Source organism: Lottia gigantea, assembly GCF_000327385.1.
Source record: "Lottia gigantea unplaced genomic scaffold LOTGIsca_2, whole genome shotgun sequence".
NCBI classification, from domain to species: domain Eukaryota; kingdom Metazoa; phylum Mollusca; class Gastropoda; family Lottiidae; genus Lottia; species Lottia gigantea.
Window position 1 is genome coordinate 1524746 of NW_008708400.1, and position 21468 is coordinate 1546213.

General features: G+C 32.4%; 2 protein-coding genes across 2 annotated transcripts; one reads left to right on the plus strand and one right to left on the minus strand.

Moving 5' to 3' along the window:
- Positions 1 to 7278: 7278 nt before the first annotated feature.
- Positions 7279 to 15121, plus strand: LOTGIDRAFT_228230 (hypothetical protein; the record flags this gene model as incomplete). The annotated part of the gene is made up of 12 exons (XM_009053207.1): positions 7279 to 7293; positions 9422 to 10253; positions 10483 to 10557; positions 10711 to 10785; positions 10983 to 11212; positions 11605 to 12608; positions 12943 to 13222; positions 13451 to 13646; positions 13930 to 14003; positions 14103 to 14115; positions 14256 to 14366; positions 14721 to 15121. 12 exons carry the CDS (start codon positions 7279 to 7281, stop codon positions 14930 to 14932), a joined length of 3117 nt encoding a protein of 1038 aa, XP_009051455.1. The 3' UTR covers positions 14933 to 15121.
- A 3390-nt stretch (positions 15122 to 18511) lies between these two features.
- On the minus strand, positions 18512 to 20945 carry LOTGIDRAFT_181575 (hypothetical protein; the record flags this gene model as incomplete). The annotated part of the gene is made up of 2 exons (XM_009053208.1): positions 20873 to 20945; positions 18512 to 19231 (listed from the first exon to the last, which is right to left on the minus strand). A coding segment is annotated over exon 2 (663 nt), but the record flags the coding sequence as incomplete, so codon positions are not given.
- Between the last annotated feature and the right edge of the window lie 523 nt (positions 20946 to 21468).

Sequence of the window (21468 nt, forward strand, 5' to 3'; positions counted from 1 at the left end):
TACCGGCTTTAAAGCTGAACTTTAGGCTTAACTGAGTTACCCAGTGTTGTCATTATTTCTCATTCTCTGTGTGTCAGTCATCGCGTTGGCTAATCTGGTTGTTTTACTACTCACACTTCTCTGTTTTCACCTTCTTGGTGCAGAGAGGTGTAACATTAACTTATCAAATTTAATTTTGTCATATAGAACCAGTTTTTGATAACGATGATGCATTGTTGGATAGCTAAGTACAATGTAGAACAAGAACGGAACGGAGTCAAAGTAGAAAATTTGTAGTATTACAAAGGAGAAAAAATATCAGAATAAAAACTCGAAATTGTATACATATTTTAGAAAGATAGGGCATACGTATATGTCCTTATCGTCTAGAAATATGAAACAATGCAGAGAGATACCACGCAAACAATGACCGGAAGGACCACACCGCTGGTTTTAAACGTTGAAAGTCTGATCTGTGTGTGCACGACCCCTATTCCTATACAAAATAAAATGAAATGATGTTTCACAATCAAGATGGGCTCTTGAAATATTATGACATATACTATAATATACACTTACCACGTGCGTCTATTTCCTTGCAACCAGTTTAAATAATCTTTTGATCAATGATTTTCTTAACAGCACAGACCCTTCTTAGAGAAAGATATCACTTAAACTGAATAATAAATCATTTAGAAATTGATAAAGTACACACGTCCATGACTACGTAAACAATTATATGTTGATTTACTATCAATGGGTGTGTTCGATTGACTGTTCAACTCAAAGAGAACGCGACAAATACTACAAATTTTCATTTACTTTATTCTATATAATATATATTTACTATTGTTTGGGTAACTTTCAGCTTTTAAACTTTTTTAGTTCTCCTTCCGTGGCTTTGTCAAGGTTCCTATCATTCTTACCTCCACAACACCTGATGTAACTCTTTAAATGTGTTATCAACTGAGCGCCTCTTTCGGACAGTGCACAACGTTTTGAGGGTTATCAATGAGTTAAATATGCTCATATCTAATGCTACTCTGTTGTTTAGCATTTTCAATTACATGGAAAATCGATGCAAAGACCATCAATAGTGTCAGATCATAATAATCTAATTGCAATCAAATTTTATTTAATCAATTACGGTAATGTGATTATTTGTATTCCAATGTTGTTATTACCGATGATGTAATCTGGCCCGACGAGAAGAGGTATCAGTTGCTAACAACGAAGGGTCTCTTGCTTGGAAAATGATTAATTAGTAATATTAGTTATGTTGATTTTCTATGTTGAGTCGTCAAACCCAATCGCATCAGTTGTCCCAGAAGCTCGAACATTCCCTGTTGAGGACACCCACCATACAGTTCAAACTATAATTCAATAAGTTGGCATATTAAGGTGTCCAACAGATACACGAATAGAACGCACCCATATATTTGTAAATGATATTAGCGCATTGTATATTAAGAGGGGTTTTATGATCACAAAACTTCATGTGGGGTGTGACATTCCTTTCATTATTAATAAAACAACTATTTTATTATAGAGAATTTATTATATCCGCATAGATATTGTGGCGTATTTGGCGTCAGTCAAATGTCTAATGTCTTTTTTCAGTAAAAGAATCAATTATGAAAGGCCTACAATTATAAAGAAAACACAGGCGTACTTCATGGATTATTTTCCACTTTCTAGCCTATTCTAGTTTGTGATATGAGTTACGAGTTAAGATTGGACAAGGAACAATGGTTTATACAGTGGTGGCCCCAGCCTACCTATATACTGGGAGTACAAATATAGGGGACAGACTGACTTAATGGGGGAACTTTCGAGAATGAATTCAAAATGCAGCAACTCTTTGGAGGCGTCTTGTCGCAAGCCTCATAAATCGTCACAGAGGGTTCTACCAGGAAAATTTTCGAAAAATTGAATTGATTTTGTGCATTCTGACGCATATTTTGGGGCAAAAAAGTATAAAACTCGTATTTTTTAAAATTGTCAAAAGATGGATACAATTGGTTGCGCAAAGCATTTTTCTAGGGGGGTATATGGACCCCCTGTACCCCCACTCGCGCCGCCACTGGAATTATAGCTGTACATTTCAAAACATCTTGTTTTCCATGTACCTATACATTTAAAAGTTTGAAGTTTAAGTTACTTCAACCGAATTTTTAATGTACAGTAACGAGGGCGACATCTCCATATCTTAACGTCTAATTACGAAGAATCGTCCTTGGGGTCGCAAACTGCCAACACAACCATCTATTATGAGAAAAAAAAAACATCCAAAATATTAATAATCCAATTAATATTAATATAACAGTAGCCCAGAAATATTAAAACATAACCTGAAACACGTTGTTACTCAGACAACTGACCATTTCAGCATGGGGTCCTTGCCTACATTAATTTCAGGTGCAGCCTAAAAATCCATTGCTAACTCAAGTACATGCGTCACTTTATTAATCAGCGACAAGGCTAAAAACTATTTCTATTCTTCGTAAAGCGATAAATTCCAACTTGATCTTCATTAATTATTAATGCATACATGAGCAAATTCGATCGACCAAATAAATCAAAACACGAGAGAAATGTTCATAGTTCAAGGGAGGTAATATTACAATATAATACTGTGATAGGGTGTATTTTTAAAGAAACTTGGTTGTTTTATTTATTTGTTATCTTCTCTAAATACACCACTACTGTTTTTATAAACACCTAATTACATTAAACTGGCCTTATACTATTAACTAATTATTGCCCTCTCTTAGTCTCTTTAACTCAACTGATCTCACTGGACCTTGTCACCTTCTGTCATTGGCCAACTGAGTGAGTTTTTAGTGAGTTTCATCACCTGTCCAGTCAGTTACTTTTAAGAAGGAAGTATATTTCAACCTCCTTGAAATACTGAATACTTCTTCTTTATTCTTTTTCATCACCAGTTATTGTCTTCTAATAACTTTACAGGTTTAGTTATAGAGATAGTTATAAATATTTCAACAGCTTTATATAAAACCCCATCTTTGGGGTTTTATTATTAAAGTTATCAACTGAGTTATCAACTGTAGCCCGGCTACAATACTTCATTATTTCATTTGAGAAAACGTTCTGGATTCATTCTATTTATCTCAGCATCTAAAATTCTACTCAAACAAATTGAGAATATTTCCAATTGTTTCTAGGTATTAAATATTCTAAGGAATCCGTATTTTTGCCAATAACGCTTCCAGAACAGATGCGTATGGACAAAATTGAGCTCCATAATAACGAAATAGAATGACTTGGATAAGGTCAACAATGACGTCTAATTGTGACATTCTCGTCAAAATAGATGCATTTCTAACTGGTGGTGATTATTGAAATCTGCAGCATAGTTTGTTTGTGGTTAAAGTAATACATGTATGTTCAAGCCAAGCCGTTAGATTCATTCACACGCGCAGCTCTTGCCAACGGGTAATAACTGCACCAGGGAAATGCTAATAATTATCTTAGAAACGTATTTACATGTAATTCATTCATTTATTCAGGCAAAACAATTCAATTGTTATACCTAAACAGCTTACAAAAAATAACGAACATATATTTATATATATATATTCAGACATATAGGCCTAATTTATAAACAACCAAAAGATTATATATACTCAAATGAAAGACTCATTAGGTTTTATTATTGCAGATGAACCGTAATTAACATATTGTTTTTCTTAAAAGGACATAGACAGCCCAAAATAAAGCTCCATCAGCTAACAGAGAAATATCTCGACTATATCAGTGCAATTCAATTCAATACCTTAATTGGTAAGGTATTTCGTATACCATAATTGTTAACTATGAATAATCATTTATTTTCATGATATCCATTTATGCTTCCATGGATATATATATACTACGATCTTTCAAATCTTGTGAGTTTAGGATCGTGTGTTGGTCTAGACTGACGAACATTGGTTGTATTCTGAACATTATTAAACACGACAGAACATTGTTAATAACGATGTTATATTATTAAATAAATACAATCATTAAAAAACAATAATAAACTAGAGCCACACGTAGCACAGAGTGGGACTTTGCAAATGTAGCAAATTGCAAAAGACTCTGAAAAAATCAACCTTCTACGATAATTACATCACGCGCAAGAGCAGTCTAAAGTTGAGATGAATTCTTTGGAAGATTGTTATAACGGAAGTAGACAGACCTCACAAATGAAAGTATCAAAAGATAGCCAAGGTCAATGACATTTAACATTGAAAGGGAGAGGGTCAACAAAGGTCAAGGTTACGAGATACAAGTCATCAAAATTTTTAAATATATACGGCTATAAAACCGGAAGTTGAGATAGGACATCAAATATAAAAGTATAAATAGATAACCAATTTGAATGACCTTTGATCCTACAAAAATCAGGGTCAAAAAAGGTCAAGGTCAAAAATTGAAAATTTTGAATTTTCAAAACCTGTTCCTTTTTTTGAACTATAAAGCTGAAACAATCGAACTTCTAAGAAAACGTGGCTCAACGAATGAAGTAATTGTATGCAAAGTTCCATTTTGAACAAATGTATACGTTGCGAGTTAAGTCCCTTGTCAAAATTGTCAATAATGAGTAATTTAACCCGGATGTGCTACGCCCACCTCAATTTCTTTTGCATAGGTTAATTGATATTCTGAATGTTATGTAGTATCCCAAATTTAAAGCTTCTACATCATACAGGTCAAAAGATATAGATCAACAAGAGTCAATAAAGGTCAAAACAGAAAATGAAAATATGGAAATTTCAAAACCCGTTCCTTTTTTTGGAACTATAAAGCTGAAACAATTGACCTATTAACACAAACTGGCCAAAATAATGAGGTAATTGTGTGCAAAGTTCCTTTTTGAACAAATGTATCCTATGCGAGTTATGCCCCTTTCCCAAAATGTAAACAATTAGTAATTCAACCCGGATGTGCCACGCCCACCTCAACTTTTTGTCATAGGTTAATTCATATTCAAATTGTCTTGTTGTGTTCCAAGTTTCAATGTTCTACATAAAATAGGTCATAAGATATATACACACCAAGCTCAAAGAAACAGAAATATTGTAAAAAAATTCACGAATTTCAATTTTGCTTTAAAAAACGATTGTTATAATTCACTTGAAAGAGCATGAAAAGCACATTAAGAATCCGAAAAAATTAACCCTCTAGGTTAATTAGGTCACGTGCTAGAGCAGTCCAAAGTTGCCAATTTGGCTGTTTTCGGAAAGCTATAAAACCGGAAGTACATGTCGGAGGTCAAATGTCAAAGTATTAACTGATAGCTAAGGTCAATGACCTTTGACCTTATGAAGGTCAAGGTCATCAAAGTTCAAGATCACGAGATATGACCCTTCAAACTTTGAAAAAATTCAACCGGATGTTGCAAAAAAGCAAAATTGAGAATCGAAAAACGGCTTCCTAATGTCATGTTTTTTTTTTATCTTCTTTCATTTGACACCAAAATCATTTAAATCGGATGAGCCATTATGTCCGAATAAAAATCGAATCATTTCAGAAAAATCAAAATGGCGGCCAATGTTTCACTTCTGTTCCGGATTTTTTTTTCTTCGTTTTTTTTGTCATAACTTGGTCTACCTATCAGCATAAAATTTTTTGTCCTATACAAATTACACCGGAAGATATTCAACCGGAAGTGAACATCAATTTCCTGTTTAAACCGGAAGTGAAATTGAAAATTTGACTGTACCGTTTTGTTTACTTTCTTATACTGTCTTTGCTCAATTTTTTTCAGATTAATCAGACAAAAAGCAAAAAAAATGAAAAAAATGCAAAATTGGCAAAAAAAATGTCTGCGACAAATTTTCGAATTTTGAAATTTTGAAACGGGTATTCTTTCAGATCTTAACAGTAGATTCCAAAAATGCAAACCCAAAGAAAATCGACCGAAAAATACGACTTCTAGAGCCGATTATCTATTCTTGCACATACTGAACTGTGGCACTTCCGGTTTTGCAAAAAAGATCCAAAATATATTTATGCACATCGTCGCCTATATCTAAGGTTCGTGAACGTTGAAAGGTTGCTGCAACTATTGTAGTCTAACCTCAGGAAGGTGTGTAAAAATCGAAAAAAAAAAAAAAAAAAAAAAAAAAAAAAAAAAAAAGAATTGACATTTCGATAACAAACTGGGACTTTGCCGTAGCAAATAATAAACAAATCAATACAAAATCATAATATTAATATAAACACACTATAAATCATAAATACATTAAATATCAATTAAATTATTGTAAAAGAAATTCAGTTTCACGTCTTTCATTTTGGGTTCTAGTATAGCACAAACACAATATATGTCATATATACATCTGATATTATATACTTAGAAACTGTGGTTTATGCGGGGCATATTTCGTTTTATGACCTTTTCTGTGGGGCAGTGAAAATTTGTGGGGCATATAAAACACCCCGTATTTAAAAAAGGTATATTTGGATTTTAGACGCACCCACATGTCAAAAATGCTGTAGTGCATAATACGGGTTTTAAATCGAAATTTTATATGTTTGAAATCAGTTACCTCCCTTTGTCCAACCCTTGACTGAAAATGTGAAATCGAGGTTTCTCCCAGATACTGGATTATCGAGGCTACAATCTCGTGACGACGCTAGAAGTTACAAGTTACAGTTATAAGGTGAGCAAATTATTCCTAGGCTAGGTGAAGGTAACTATTTCAGTTTTATTTTTAAAGAAATGTCATAGTAATTTGATCAAACTGTAGGTGATCGAAAGCCGATAATTGTAGCAGTCGATTAGATCCATGAGAATTAGAATCCTGGGTACGTCAGCCATTTTGTTTGTCACAAGAAAAAGATATGGATATGCCTATTGGATTTATTGGTTTAATAGAAGAGGTTGAACATTCTCAAGTCTCAGCATTTTGTAGTGATTTCCATTTGGATGTTCTTGATACTGTTGAATTCGGTGGTTTTTTGTTCATTGCCTTTTTTGATTTATCTGAAATGCTGGATTGTTACATATTTTGCCGCATGAACGGATTTATTTGCCGCATGTTCATTGGTTGTTGAATAGATCTTCTTCAGCCTTACTTTGTGGATCAAATGGTAGGAATAATTTTAGTGTTTGATATTATTTATACACCACCTGATTACCTTCTTAACTTATGTTTTCAAAGTATTTAAGATTAAAATCTTGCATTCTAGCAAAAAAAAACAAAACAAAAGATAAATCGGAAATTCAAGTAGACCTAAAAAGAAATTCTGCTATTGTCTACTAGCCTAGTGCTACTTTGGCAGATTATGGCACTCTCAAAGGTTAGTTTTAATTTAATTTTATTGTTTTATTAAAACGTTCGGTTCTTTTTTAGGCTTTAGATCTAGTGTGTGTTTGACCAATAGATTTTGGTCATTTAATGCATACTGATAAGCCACTATTCTGTTAGATTGGAACACCTTCTGAAATTAAACCTCAAATTCTCATTCCCCTTCCCGAAAAAACTAAATTTGCAGAGGAATATATGCTCAATTAGTGAAACAAAAAACAAACTAGTATATTAAAGCTTCAAACAATCTGTTTTGTTTAGGAAATAGTTTGGGTTAAACTGGATGGTGGAGTGTGGTGGCCAGGCTATGTTACAGATGAAGAAATTAGATTTTGGGATGAAGAATACGTGTGAGTTTTTTTATTTTTGATGGGTTTTCTTGATTACTGTTTATCAGCTTTTAATAAGATTTTGAACTTGAAGAACTCTTTGGAAATGAAATGAAATGAGGTTTAACGTCCTACTTTTCTGCACCAACCGGGCTAATGAAGACGGGCATACGCCATGCAGTGTGCAATGAGGGAAATTTTGACTAGACAGCGGCTGTCGCCTACTTTTCTTTTTCAATATTTTTGGTCATTGATGTTGAAAATTTATTATTAATTGTTTTTTCTTAAATATTGTAATCTTTTCTTTGAATGCGATTCACAGTATGAACACTAAAATAGAAAAGACTGAACCTTTTTGCAATGAAGTTAATGAAAGGTTTACAAGGATCGGTAGAGGTAGTTTTATGTTCCTGATATTTTGTTTTTAGAAAGTTTTATTAAGCCAATCATTAACTAAAAAAAAACTTTGTTTTCAAATAAGCCAGAAAGGTATTTTTATGTTTCTTAATTTATTGGTTTATTTTTTTTTTTGTATATGGATTTTATGTTTTTGCATGCAGTTTTATTTCGATTTTTGTTCTTGAATTACATAGTGCAATTGCATAGCCAAATAGCTCAGAAAAATTGAAAAATATTTAGTATGAGTTATTGCCCTTGTTCTTGAAAACACGTTAAATTTTTACACTCTAGAAGGCACAATTCTTGATGGATTTTGACGAAACTTGGTGTGAGTGTTCGTAATGACCCAAGGATGAACACTATTGAAAATAAGAAAAGTCGAGAAATACTTAGTATGAGTTGTTGCCCTTGTTCTTGAAAACGCGTTCAATTTTTAGCTCGTAATCATTTTAGAAGGCACAATTATTGAGGAATTTTGATGAAACTTGGTGTGAGTGTTCGTAATCACACAAGGATGAACCCTATTGAAAAATATTTAGTATGAGTTATTGCCCTTGTTCTTGAAAACGCTTTCAAATTTAGCTCTTAAACACTAAAAGGCATGATTCTTGCTGGATTTTGACAAAACTTGGTTTTATTATTCGCTGAAGATTGAATATTTTCCTTCTAGAGTTTTCAGGAGCTAAAAATTGAACAGGTTTTCAAGAATAAGGGCAATAACTCATCCTCAATATTATTCAGTATCGCCCTAAAGAAATGTATGACTGAAGGTTGAATATTTCATACTGGTGATTGTTAATGTACTGCTAAATATTTTCATTCAAAATCAAAGCTGCTAGTGGGCGTATATTACCTTGCCCGGCAAGCTATCTTTGATGGGATGGTGTCCTCTGAAATTAGCTTGAACATAGAGCTCAGAAAGATCTTTCAGAAGTGCTTTGAATGAAGTGGAGCTGACGGCATCGGAAGTGTAGTGTCTTCATTTCTCCAAACTTTAAAATGCATTTACCAACAAACAGTTCAACTCAGAAAAAAAATCTATCCATTAGTGCGCTGGAAAGCTCAGAAAGAGAGCACGATCATACAGTAAATATTTACTTTAGAGGACACAATCCCTTTAAGGACACAGGTGCTCCAAACACTGACTCATATCCGATATAGATTTTTGTAAATGTTTTGTTTTCAAATTGCCATCATCACATCAGCATGTTTTCATTTTCTCTAACTTTTATATGTGAATATTGTTTTATGAACAAATTTTTGGTAATATCATTTAATGTATTGATTAAGATGATAGTTTGTTTATTGAATGAAGCCTGTGATATGGAATAATCATGGTTTCTTGATTCTTATGTTACAGAGAAACTGAAAAGAAAAAAATGTTTGTTAAAGAAGTTTGAAACAGATCTTTCAAAAGCATTATTAGAATATAGTGATACAAGAATCATAGAGGATAAAAGTTTTCCCGGCATTAAAAAGGAAGATGTTAATCCAGGTTGTAGTTCTATACAAAATGATATTTCTATTACAAGCCATTTAGAGGATAACATTGGAGATGATGATAATATGAAGGATGACATTGAAGATGATGTTTGTAAGAAGGATAATACTGAAGATGATGATTGTATTTGTATAAAGGATAACATTAAAGATGATGATTGTATAAAGGATAACATTGAAGATGATGATTGTAAGAAGGATAACATTGAAGATGATGATTGTAAGAAGGATAACATTGAAGATGATGATTGTAAGAAGGATAACATTGAAGATGATTGTATAAAGGATAACATTGAAGATGATGATTGTATAAAGGATAACATTGATGATGATTGTAAGAAGGATAACATTGAAGATGATGATTGTAAGAAGGATAACATTGATGATGATGATTGTATGAAGGATAACATTGAAGATGATGATTGTATAAAGGATAACATTGAAGATGATTGTATAAAGGATAACATTGAAGATGATGATTGTATAAAGGATAACATTGAAGATGATGATTGTAAGAAGGATAACATTGAAGATGATGATTGTAAGAAGGATAACATTGATGATGATTGTAAGAAGGATAACATTGAAGATGATGAGTGTATAAAGGATAACATTGAAGATGATGATTGTATGGATAGTGACTTTGTTGATGATGATATGGATAGTGACTACGTTCCACCTTCATACTCCAGTGATGAAAGTGAGATTATACCTCTTATAACAGGTGATTATGCATTTGATGAATTGCATTTAGCATCAAAGTCATCTGTATTCCATAGAATTATTTAGGAAAATTGCATACCTTATTTTAACCTTTATTTTTGTCACTTCTTATTTTTTATCAGTTTATTTATGAGAATTTTCTCAGAATTTTGTTCTGAATTATCCTTATAAACTTCACTTAAATTTGTCCAAATGTGATTATATATACTTATGATCATTTTTTTTTCTAGGAGATAATGCCGATGCAGGTAGTGGTATATTACAAGTCAAAAGCACAGATAAAGAAACTGATGCTTCCACAGATGGTGAGTTTTATGTTCAGTATCAAAACTTTCTTTTAGGTATAAATATGAATCTCTTTGAAGGGTGTATTGTTTATTGTAAATTGGTGTATATTGCGGTGGATGCCACCTCTGGTCTGATTTTATGTTGTTAATGTTAATTACCTATTCTTTCAGTTGCAGATTTGAAAAGTCCGAATAATCACAGTGATGAGATGTACAAACATAATAAAAGACACCTCTATAAGGATAGTAAGTAGGATAAATTGACCATGTATGCTTATTGTTGACTGTACTCGTCAGAAGTCAAGGATTTCATGCTCTATATTTTCAATGTCTTGGGTATTTACAGTTGGGGGACCTATCTTTAATTCCAGCTTAACGTACTGCCGATTCCATATGCTATGCTTATCTATGCAAAGTTTTGAATCAATAAAAAATATTTTCAGTAACTGTTTCTGGCTATGAAAGGTTAAATGGAAAAAGAAACTATTCTAAACCAGATTTTTGTCTGTTCTGCAAGAACGAGTATAAGTCAAAAATATCTAAACACCTGGTTGCAGTGCATGGGGATGAGGCCAGGATAAAAGAGGTTATTGATGAACCAATCCACTCAATGAACAGAAAACTGATTTTATTGAAGCTGCAAAATGAAGGAAACTATCAACACAATGTGGAGGTATGGTCACAAATATGTATTTTTTTTCCATTTCTACATCATAATGTTAAGTTATATGTCAAGTAGAAATGAAATCTCAAATATTTTTCACTTTTTTCTCATTAGGATACTTAAAGCTACAGATTCACCACTCCAAAATGTAGAATTTTTTTAGGCTGACAACTTGAGAATGAATATTAAACAGAAGCATTTGCACATCACTGTGCTGATTATTCTTATTTATGGCTATAAATATAACTAGTACTGATGTTTGTCCTGAAGCCTGGTACTTAGAACGACAACTCATTAACGTTCTTTCTCTTTAGGTCAAGGTTATGAGATTTGAACTAAATAGGTTGATTTTACCTTCACATTTATCTTTTTTTTTATCATTTTGATATTCTATTTTGAAGGTACTCAAGAAGGGTAAAGGGACTTTGATTGTCAAGAGGAGACCCGATGCCAAGAATAGCAATAATGCTATTGACTATGTTCCTTGTGAATTTTGCCTGGCATTCATTAAGGATGATTCTTTATGGATACATTCTAAATCCTGCCCCTTTAAACCAGAAAATAGTAATAGAAACTTTTTAAGAAATGGTAGAATAATGCTTCAAAGTGTTTTACACTCTCCAGAAACAGATGGCAAACTAGTTGATTTATTTTCCAAATTTAAAGAAACGGCTAAGAATCCAGGGTTAAAAGAGATATGTAAAAACGACGAATTAATCCGTGTTTTTGCATCTAATTTATTGGACAGACTGGGAACAGAGGAAGAGCAACGGAGAAAGGATAAAGATAATATTAGAACCAAAGTACGAAGTGTAGGGAGGCTTCTGAGGAAGCTTAATGAGAAGAAATTTCGTGATCTACCATTGAATTCCTATATTTGTGGAAGGGAATTTTCAACAGTTGTCAACACGGTTAAAGAGTTGTCCATTGAATGTAACTCTCCAAATTTAGCTCTCACTTTAGGGCATTACCTAAAACAGATTTGTTTATTAAAAATAAGTCTTAGTATTGAGAAAGGTGATGACCCTTCACTGAAACAGGAAGCATCTGACTTCCAACAACTTTATAATGCTCATTGGAACTGTAGAGTATCAGCTGTTGTACTAAGGCGTCTACGCTTGAGACAAATTAATAAAAAAATTGAACTTCCATCTACTGAAGATTTGGTTACTTTAAAGTCATTTTTGACGACTGAACTAAATAGAGGTTTACCTTTCAAACCTTTAATAGAAGAATGGGTAAAGTATGCTGAAACGTTGATAACACGTTTGGTATTATTCAATAAAAGAAGAATATCTGAGGTGGAGGAGTTAACCATGGTTGATTTTGAGAAAAGGTTACGTGGAGAGAGTGCCAATGAAGAGCTCTCAAGATTGGATACAGCAGAAAAAATTCTTGCAAAGAGGTAAAAATCACGCTTTAATCATTTATATTTTACTCCTTATCAGGTCAGATTGTTTTTAATAACTGTACTTTTACACACCACCTATCTAAATGACTGTAGTTTGATAATTATAAAAAAAATATCATTGAAAAAAGTCCTTGGATCTCATCATTGCCATCTTTAAAAATAAAGAAGATATCAATTAAATAATTTTCTTTGAGATGGATAATCAAACTCAAATTGCTAATTATATTTTTAAAGTTTTGAATTCCATATTGTTTTAGTTATAACAGTGATTATTTAAATGATTTTATCTGGATGAATTTTAGTTGGAGATAATACTTTGTCATTTCAGAATGGACTTAATAGAGGTCCGGGGGAAAAGTACCAGGGGCCTCAGAAAAGTGTTTGTTCTACTGGAACAAGATATGGTCCGTGGCATTGAGTCATTAATTACTTCAAGGCTTCATGTTGGTATAAATCCCTCAAACAAATATATTTTTGGTAGATCAAGTCTTGGGCCTTTGGATGGATGTAATGCCATGCGAAACACTGTGAATATGTGTCCAGGATTGAAAAAGCCTGACAGTATTCGGTCCACAATGTTAAGACGCTATTTAGCAACAGTTTCACAGGTATGAAAATCATTCTATAATAATTGTTATGCCATGACATCTCTATATGGATTTATATTGCTTACTTAGTATGCTTGATTCTATTGGTTTCTTGTTAATGCTGTAGAAATATCAATTTTATTGTTTTTGGTCAATTTTTGGATTTACCATTAGTTACACATGACCAAACTATAACCAAGTAGAAACCTTTTTTCAATTTAAATTTGATTGTTTCTTTGAATGTTTCAGATCCTTGATATGACAGGTGACGAGTTAAAAATGGTTGCTGACCACATGGGGCATTCAATTGCAATACACACTAACATATATCGAACTATGACCTCGACCTTAGAGAGAACGAAGGTGGCTAGAGCCTTAATAGCACTAGAAAATGGTACTCTTCAAAAATTTCAAGGAAGAAATCTCAGTTCAATTGATGTTGAAGGTATGGGAATAATTTTTTTGGTGTTATAATTATGAACAAAGTAGCATGTGTTCAGTCTTATGGATTGGCATGAAGAGCATTACAAAGAATGTGTTTTAATATTTCATTATCTGATTTGATAGAAATCGTCATTTTGGAAATTAAATTGCTTCAGTTGAGACCTGAAATATTGTTTCCTCTTCCTCATATAATTCTTTCTCTGTAAAATTCTCTCTAGGTAATTCCAATTGCTAGTATTCATTAATATTTGTTTTATAACTGCTCTTTTTCTATTTTACTGTAGAAATCCCATTGGCATTAGATGTTGAAAAAGATGATGGACTTGTAAATGAAAATTCCACTATAAAGGAGATGATGGTAAGCAGATATTTTTTTTTATTGCATGCACACTCTTAGGCAGACAAGTTTTGGCAACTTTTGTAAGATCTTTCTGTTTTTTTCTATATCAGTTTCCAGAGATGCTTACTAGGTAGGTTATGCTCACCTTTTCTAAAATTTTTATGTCACTCGCAACCTCTAAACTACTCATAGTTGGTAGATGTGTTAATTATGTAAGGATTTTCATGTTCTTTGTCCACTGTTAAAATATTGAATTATCATAATCTGCAGGTGTTTTAGAAAATGAAATTCAGGAAATGAATAAAGAAAGTTCTGATATGGATATGGAGATTGATCAATCTGATGAAGATGTGGAAGTAACAAGTACATCATCAGTAAAAGGTTTGATTCAGTGATTTTTGGATTACTATTCGACCTCTAACTTAATACTCATGTAAACCCATATTGTTGTTTTGTTTGATATTAATCAAAGTAGTGTCTTTTAGATGGCATGAATTGATTGTGGCTGATGTGAGTTTAATATCAAAATCAGATATTCATGAGATATCCATTTGAAGAGTTTCTTTCATCACTTTCTTAGGACAATTTACCCTATAAATTAAATTTCGAAGGCAACCTCGCGGCTTGAGCATTTAGGATTGAGTTGAATTTTTATTTTTCATTTTAAAAGGCCAAAGTTCTATTGATTAATTGACACCACTAAACATTTTCTTGCATTTCATTTTATCATTTCAGTTAACTTGAAGAAAAAAAAGAAAAAACCGTGGACAGAAGAACAGAATCTTGTGCTAAAGGAGAATTTTTCTTCTTATCTTAAACATGAAAACATTGCAGTACGTAATGAGGACATCAGAAATATGTTAGCCAAATTTAAGTGTTTGAATGGACGCACACTTCCGCAGATCAGATCCAAATTGAATAATATGAAACTTGGCAAATGTAAATGATAACTTTTCATGTTAACGGGTTTATTGCCTTTTGATAGAGAGTGCATAAGGAAGCCTTTTAGACTGGAAATTAAGTTTTGTAGTGAAAATTTAATATATACTATTTCTGGCTTGAAATTTAACATTTTGTTCATACACATGTTGTAATGGTATCTGTTTCCTTCAAGTGTTAAAAAAGATAAAAAAATCATGTTATTGTTATTTGTTACCCTCTTCCACCATGCATAGATGTCCAGCTGTTTTGTTGAAATTGTCACAAGCAAGATGAAATAAGACCAAAATTTGGCATTAACAATTGTGGTAATGGTACATTCTTGAGATCAAAGGGCAAAGCATTTGCGATTGAGATTGCAAGTTGAAATCAATGTGAAAGTAAATATTATTGTATAGCAATTGGAGGTGACTACAGGCTCTGTATACAGCCTAGCCTCTTCACTACCCAAAGCCTACAATAGATTAAGATTCTCCACTAGCTTTGGTTGACGATATGGACTCTGAAAGGTTTGGCAAACGCAGTTGCAGATTGGCATTTGATGCTCAGCCCAGCAATGTCCAAAATGGTGCAAGATACCAATGTTATTATTTGTTAGTCTTACAAGGCAACCCCCTCCCACGTGTTCGTTTGCAAAAAGAAAGAATACAGAGGGACATTAACTTCATTAATTACCTCATGCGTGGGATAGATAGTAACATGACTGGTAGATAAAAATTGATCTCCTAATCTTCTTGCTGGGCTGTGAAGGGAGAGTATTATCCCATTGTGGTCAAAGGGGGGTAATATTAAGCCATTGTGGTCTTCTTTATTTAAGATAAGAGGATATCACAGATTATTCTTGATATTGTTGTGGGGTATATATTTTTGGGGGGGGATAAGCTTATGCGATATACAGGCATATAATTTATATATATATATAGCCTTTACTCTTTTAAGGGTCATATACGATAATATATCCCACATACTCTTTTAAGGGTCATATACGATAATATAGCCCACATACTCTTTTAAGGGTCATATACGATAAGATAGCCCACAAACAATATTGTGGGGTATATTATCTTATAGGTCCCTTAAAAGAATAAGGGTTATATATATATATAAATTATATGCCCCTTAGAAATGAAACCCCACATGACAGGTCAAAAATCAAGGCCCCGTATAAGGTGCAATTTCAGTATAATATTAATAAAATAGCATTACAGACGTTGTATAAGTCAGAGTTACACTGAATAACAAGTTATCAAATAGTATTACAGACATAATCAAGTCATAACGAGTAACACAATAGTATTGTAGACATAATATAGGTCATATTAAAACATTAGTTTGGTAATATATTGGTAGAAGCAAATGGACTAATCATATGAGGAAGTATATCAAAATTAATGAGTATATTTCATGATGAAAAGTGGTATCAGGTGTCTAGAAGAGTAAGCATACCCTGCCTGGCGCCACACCCGCCTTTGCTGCTTAATATTACACAAACAATGAATGAAAAAACAAAATCGCTTAAATGTAAAATCAAAGACATAAAAAAGTCATAAATATAAAAGATAACAATTAATCAAATAGCATTATAGACATAAGTCATAAATACATTGAAAAACACGCAATCAAATAATATTACAGACATAATTTAGGTCATTGAAATACAAGTAATCAAATAGGTTTACAGATGCAAAATAAGTTATATTTCATAGTTACATTGGATAACAATTAACCAAATAGTGTTACAGATGTTATTTAAATCAATATACTCTCAATAACAAGTAATCAAATAGTATTATAGACATATTTGAATTCAATAACAAGTAATCAATAGTATTACAGACATAAAGTCATAAATACTATGGATAGCAAACAATCAAACAGTATCATGAACTTACTTTAAATCATAAATACATTGAATAACAAGTAATCAGGTGGTATAACTAAATATAAGTCAAAATAACATTGAATAACAAGTAATCAAATAATATTAAAGACATGATAAAAGTCATAAACACACTGAATAACAAGTAATCGTATAGTATGACAAATTCAAAATAAGTTATAAATACTTTGAAAAACAAGCAACCAAAAAGTAAATAGACATCAGTCATAAACACATTGAATACTTATTTACCAAATAGTATTGTTGACACGATAAAGGTCATATAGATTGGATAACATGCCATCAAAGAGTATAATAGATATAGTATAAAACATTTATATTTAGAACAAAGAATCTAAATAAATTAATTAGAAATGAATTTGTTGAAACATACTTCAAAATAAAAGTTTGGTAATACATCAATAGCAGAAATGAACTAATCATATGAAAACTTATATCAATGATAATATAATAATTTCATAATGAAAAGTGGTATCAGGTGTCTAGAAGAGTAAGCATACCCTGCCTGGCGCCACACCCGCCATTACTGCTGAGTAAAAAAACTCTGTGGTGGCAAGAAATCAATATATATTTAGAAATTTAATTTTATAATAGCAGAGAATAGGAAGCTCAAATGCTATTTCGATTACTTTCCTTATTGAAAAAAGATAACCAGATGTTATTATATTTTATATTACAAATATCAAAAGAAACATATTTCACGATAAACCTGCTGATATACAACAATATTATATTCAATATGCAGTCTCATAATATTCAATAATCACTATAAACAGTCTCATAATATTCAATAGTCAGACTCATAATATTCAATAGTCAGTCTCATAATATTCAATAGTCAGACTCATAATATTCAATAGTCAGACTCATAATATTCAATAGTCAGTCACATAATATTCAATAAGTCTCTGAGTGACACTGATTTTATTACAATTATGACTTTATACAGGGTCACAACTAGGGTTTTCTTCCAGATCTATCACAAACAACTTACCAAGAAAGCTAATCACTCTGTGCAATATATCCAGTAATGAAGGGTGGCCATTATATACAATATAATATGATTCTGGTAATTAAAATATCACAGGCTGGTCGTTTAGAACAAGTAAGACAAAGGAAACAAAAACTTTGTAAGATATGGATTGAAACTGATAATAAAATATATAATTGGTGATGAAATAGCATTAAATGCATAAGTAAGTGACAGGTTTATCTCCCAAAGACTCTTTATGGACTATATTGAGATCACAATATTACTATCACTCAAACAAATTACTGATAAATAGGGGAAGTAAAGAATCTCGCTGACGAATACACAACAAAATTCTCCAAGACAGATTCAGCCTTTACGGAAACTGTTGAGGATTGTCTTTCATAGACTTATTTCTTATATTATATCAATTTGATATCTATCACATTCTGATTTTGCAAATCATCTTAGTAGTTACATCTTTACATACATTACAAATTTAAAGATCATAGCCTATTAAAATCAAATTTGAAAAGTAGTGCTGTTTGTAACAATAACAATTAAATAACAGCATTAATTCCAAACATTAGAATACCTATGATCAGCCTGAGTATCAATTTTTTGACAGGCATTACAGTTAACACCATTGGTTGGCCCACAATAACCATCAGTAAAACGGTTATTTCTCATAACAAGTCTTCCACAATAATAATTACCAGTTACACCTTTTCTACATGCAGCTCCATCTCTGTTAACAAACCAATTGTTAGGTAACTTTCTGACATACACATCCAATTTCATACAAGATGAACAGTTGCAACCATTGGTTGGTCCACAGTTTCCATTGCAGCATGTACAGCGAGGACCATCAAGAGCCTTAGAGCAATAATATTTGCCGGTTTCACCAAGACGAGCATAGGCCTTTTTAAAATTAACTGTAGTCTTAATCCGATCAATTTCAACTTCAGCAGCTTCAAGAGGAGCTCCCTCAAAAAGTTGATCTACGTTTTTAAGGATTGTTGATGCATGTTCAGTTATCATGTGTTGGAGGAAGGCTTCTCGCACTCCCTGGAACTCACATCCCATAGCTGGACAGTGATAAGGTTTATTAATGCATGTCAACTCGTGACCTTTTTTTTCTGATCTTGGAACTACTGTCCCACAACCAAATGGACAAGTCATCTCCATTCCACCAATCAAACGTCTGGCTAAATGGGAAACTTCAAACTTATACTTGGGTTTACTAGCCCGACAGGTAGGGCATTCATCTTTATGTATACTTGTGATACAAGCATGACAGTAGATATTATGACAACAGGTAGTCTCCACTGCATCCTCTGCAAACTCTATACAAATTGGACAAACAAAATGATCCTCCATTTTCTCTGGGTTCACCCCAGATTGGTATGTTGATCCTCCTTGACCAATTTTGACTATCTGGAAAATAAATTGAAGAATCTTAAATATTAAGGATGAGTAAATGTCTGGTTTCTCTATAATTAATCTTCAAAAATGTTAAAACATGTCACCAAGGTATATGGAACATGCTTCAACGACCTAAGCAGACATAGAATCCCATCTGATATCGACAACTTAGTTAACTGGACTGATATTTGGCAGATGAGTTTTAACCAAGAAAAATGCAAATCTGTACACTTAAGACAATAACCCACATCAACAATACTTCTTCCCCAAATCCAACGGAATGCTCACTGAAATCAGGCAAGAAAATGCTGAAAAAGACCTTGGAGTAACATTCCAGGACAGCCTTAAATTTGACCAACACATAGCCAGAAAGTGTATGAAATCAAACAGAATGCTGAAAAAGAACTTTCACACTATTCGATAAAGAGACTTTCCTTCCACTCTACAAATCATTAATCAGACCAATCATGGAATATGAAGTCGCAGTTTGGCATCCTACCCTGAAGAAAGACATCAAACTAACAGAAAATGTACAAAGAAGAGCAACGAAGATCATCCCTACAATTAAACATCTACCATACCCTGAATGTTTAAAATACCTAGGCCTTCCAACATTAGAGTACAGAAGAAAACGAAACCATGTTATACAAGTATATAGAATTATAAATGGCATAGACAAAACAGTTGATAAATTCATTATGAAACCAGAACAAGAGCACATCAAAAAAAATTTGTTAAACCACAATGGAGAACAGATGTAAGAAAAAACTATTTTTCTGTACATGTCATCAATGATTGGAATTCCCTCCCAAGTTATGTAATCAACTCTTCAAGTCTTAACCAATTCAAATCTAATCTTAATACAGCTTGGAAGAACATCAATATCAAATTCAGACCCAGCTTTATGGAAATCTAATGAACTACTACTCAACAATATTATCAGACCATGTCATAAAAAATTATCGTTAACAATTTGTATGCGCACAAAAACAAGAAAGAACAGAAACAAAATTATTTATTTCTTAACTTCATTTTAGAAGTCTTATTAGAAATTCACTAATGTGGTCAAGAAGCTGTAGTGCTTACTATTAGACCGCGGAACAGGTATAACAATAAACAGCAGTAGCCATTGTTAAACAATTTGATGTAATACAATAAACTTTTGCATACCTTTCAATAAACTTTAGTGAAGCTTGAAAAGTCAAAATATTCCTAGGGATAAACCACGGCAAAAGTCAGACAGTAAGTAAAGCCCCATTTTAACTTGTGCTTCATGTCAGATTTACTTCCTCTCTTCTTACCAAAAATTTTGCTCTTCTTGGTAGAAGTTTGCCCTTCTTGGTATATCTTATCTAATATCTTGAAGAATACCAGTATTATACTAGCAAAAACCCTACTAAGAAAAGCCCTATTTGTACTTTCACTTTTAGTACTTTTACTTTCAGTTTAACTTCCTCTTCTCCTACGCAGAATTTTTTTTTCATTGGTATACCTTACTTAATATTATGTTCAAGGATATACTAGCAAGAAAAAAAACATGGAGTAGGCCCTATTTTCATTTTCACTCTATAGTTCATGTCATGTGAGTTATACTTCCTCATGTCATTCCCTACGCAGAAATTAAATTTGTTTTTCGTTGGTATATCTTCTTACCTAATATCTTACAACAGCAAAATAAATGTCAAGTTAAATAGCTCAATCCTTGTCTTTTCAAACTCACTTTATTTCATGTGACTATTTATCTTTGTTGAGTTGATTTAGGTCTACCTGATATCTTATCTGTATTGCATATTTCCTTTGACGATTGACGTTTTGTTTACACCGGAAAGAGAATTGGGTGTACCTTATCTTTCAAATGTAGTCAAACATACACAACATTGTTATTAAGGGTGATTTTCACATTTACGTTAAAAAGCCGAATGTCCCCCTTTAGAGTCCATTACAAAATATATCATTTATAATTACCTTAATTGTATACTTTTCGTTAACACTCAATTTTCATTCAATGTTCAGTTAGGGTGTGACTAAACAGCGGTATGCAATCTACTAGCCATGAAATTCTATTAGCCAACTATGATTATGCTACCAGCTCAAAAGAACGAAAGCAATTCTTTTCAACTGACCTAGAACATGTATATTTTATGAAATTGCAAATCAGGCGTTTAATTATACATCTCACTGAATTGGTGAATATTCAAGTTGGGTATAAAAACTTGGCGAAAAGTCAGCTTTTGAGGGTATGAGTATGT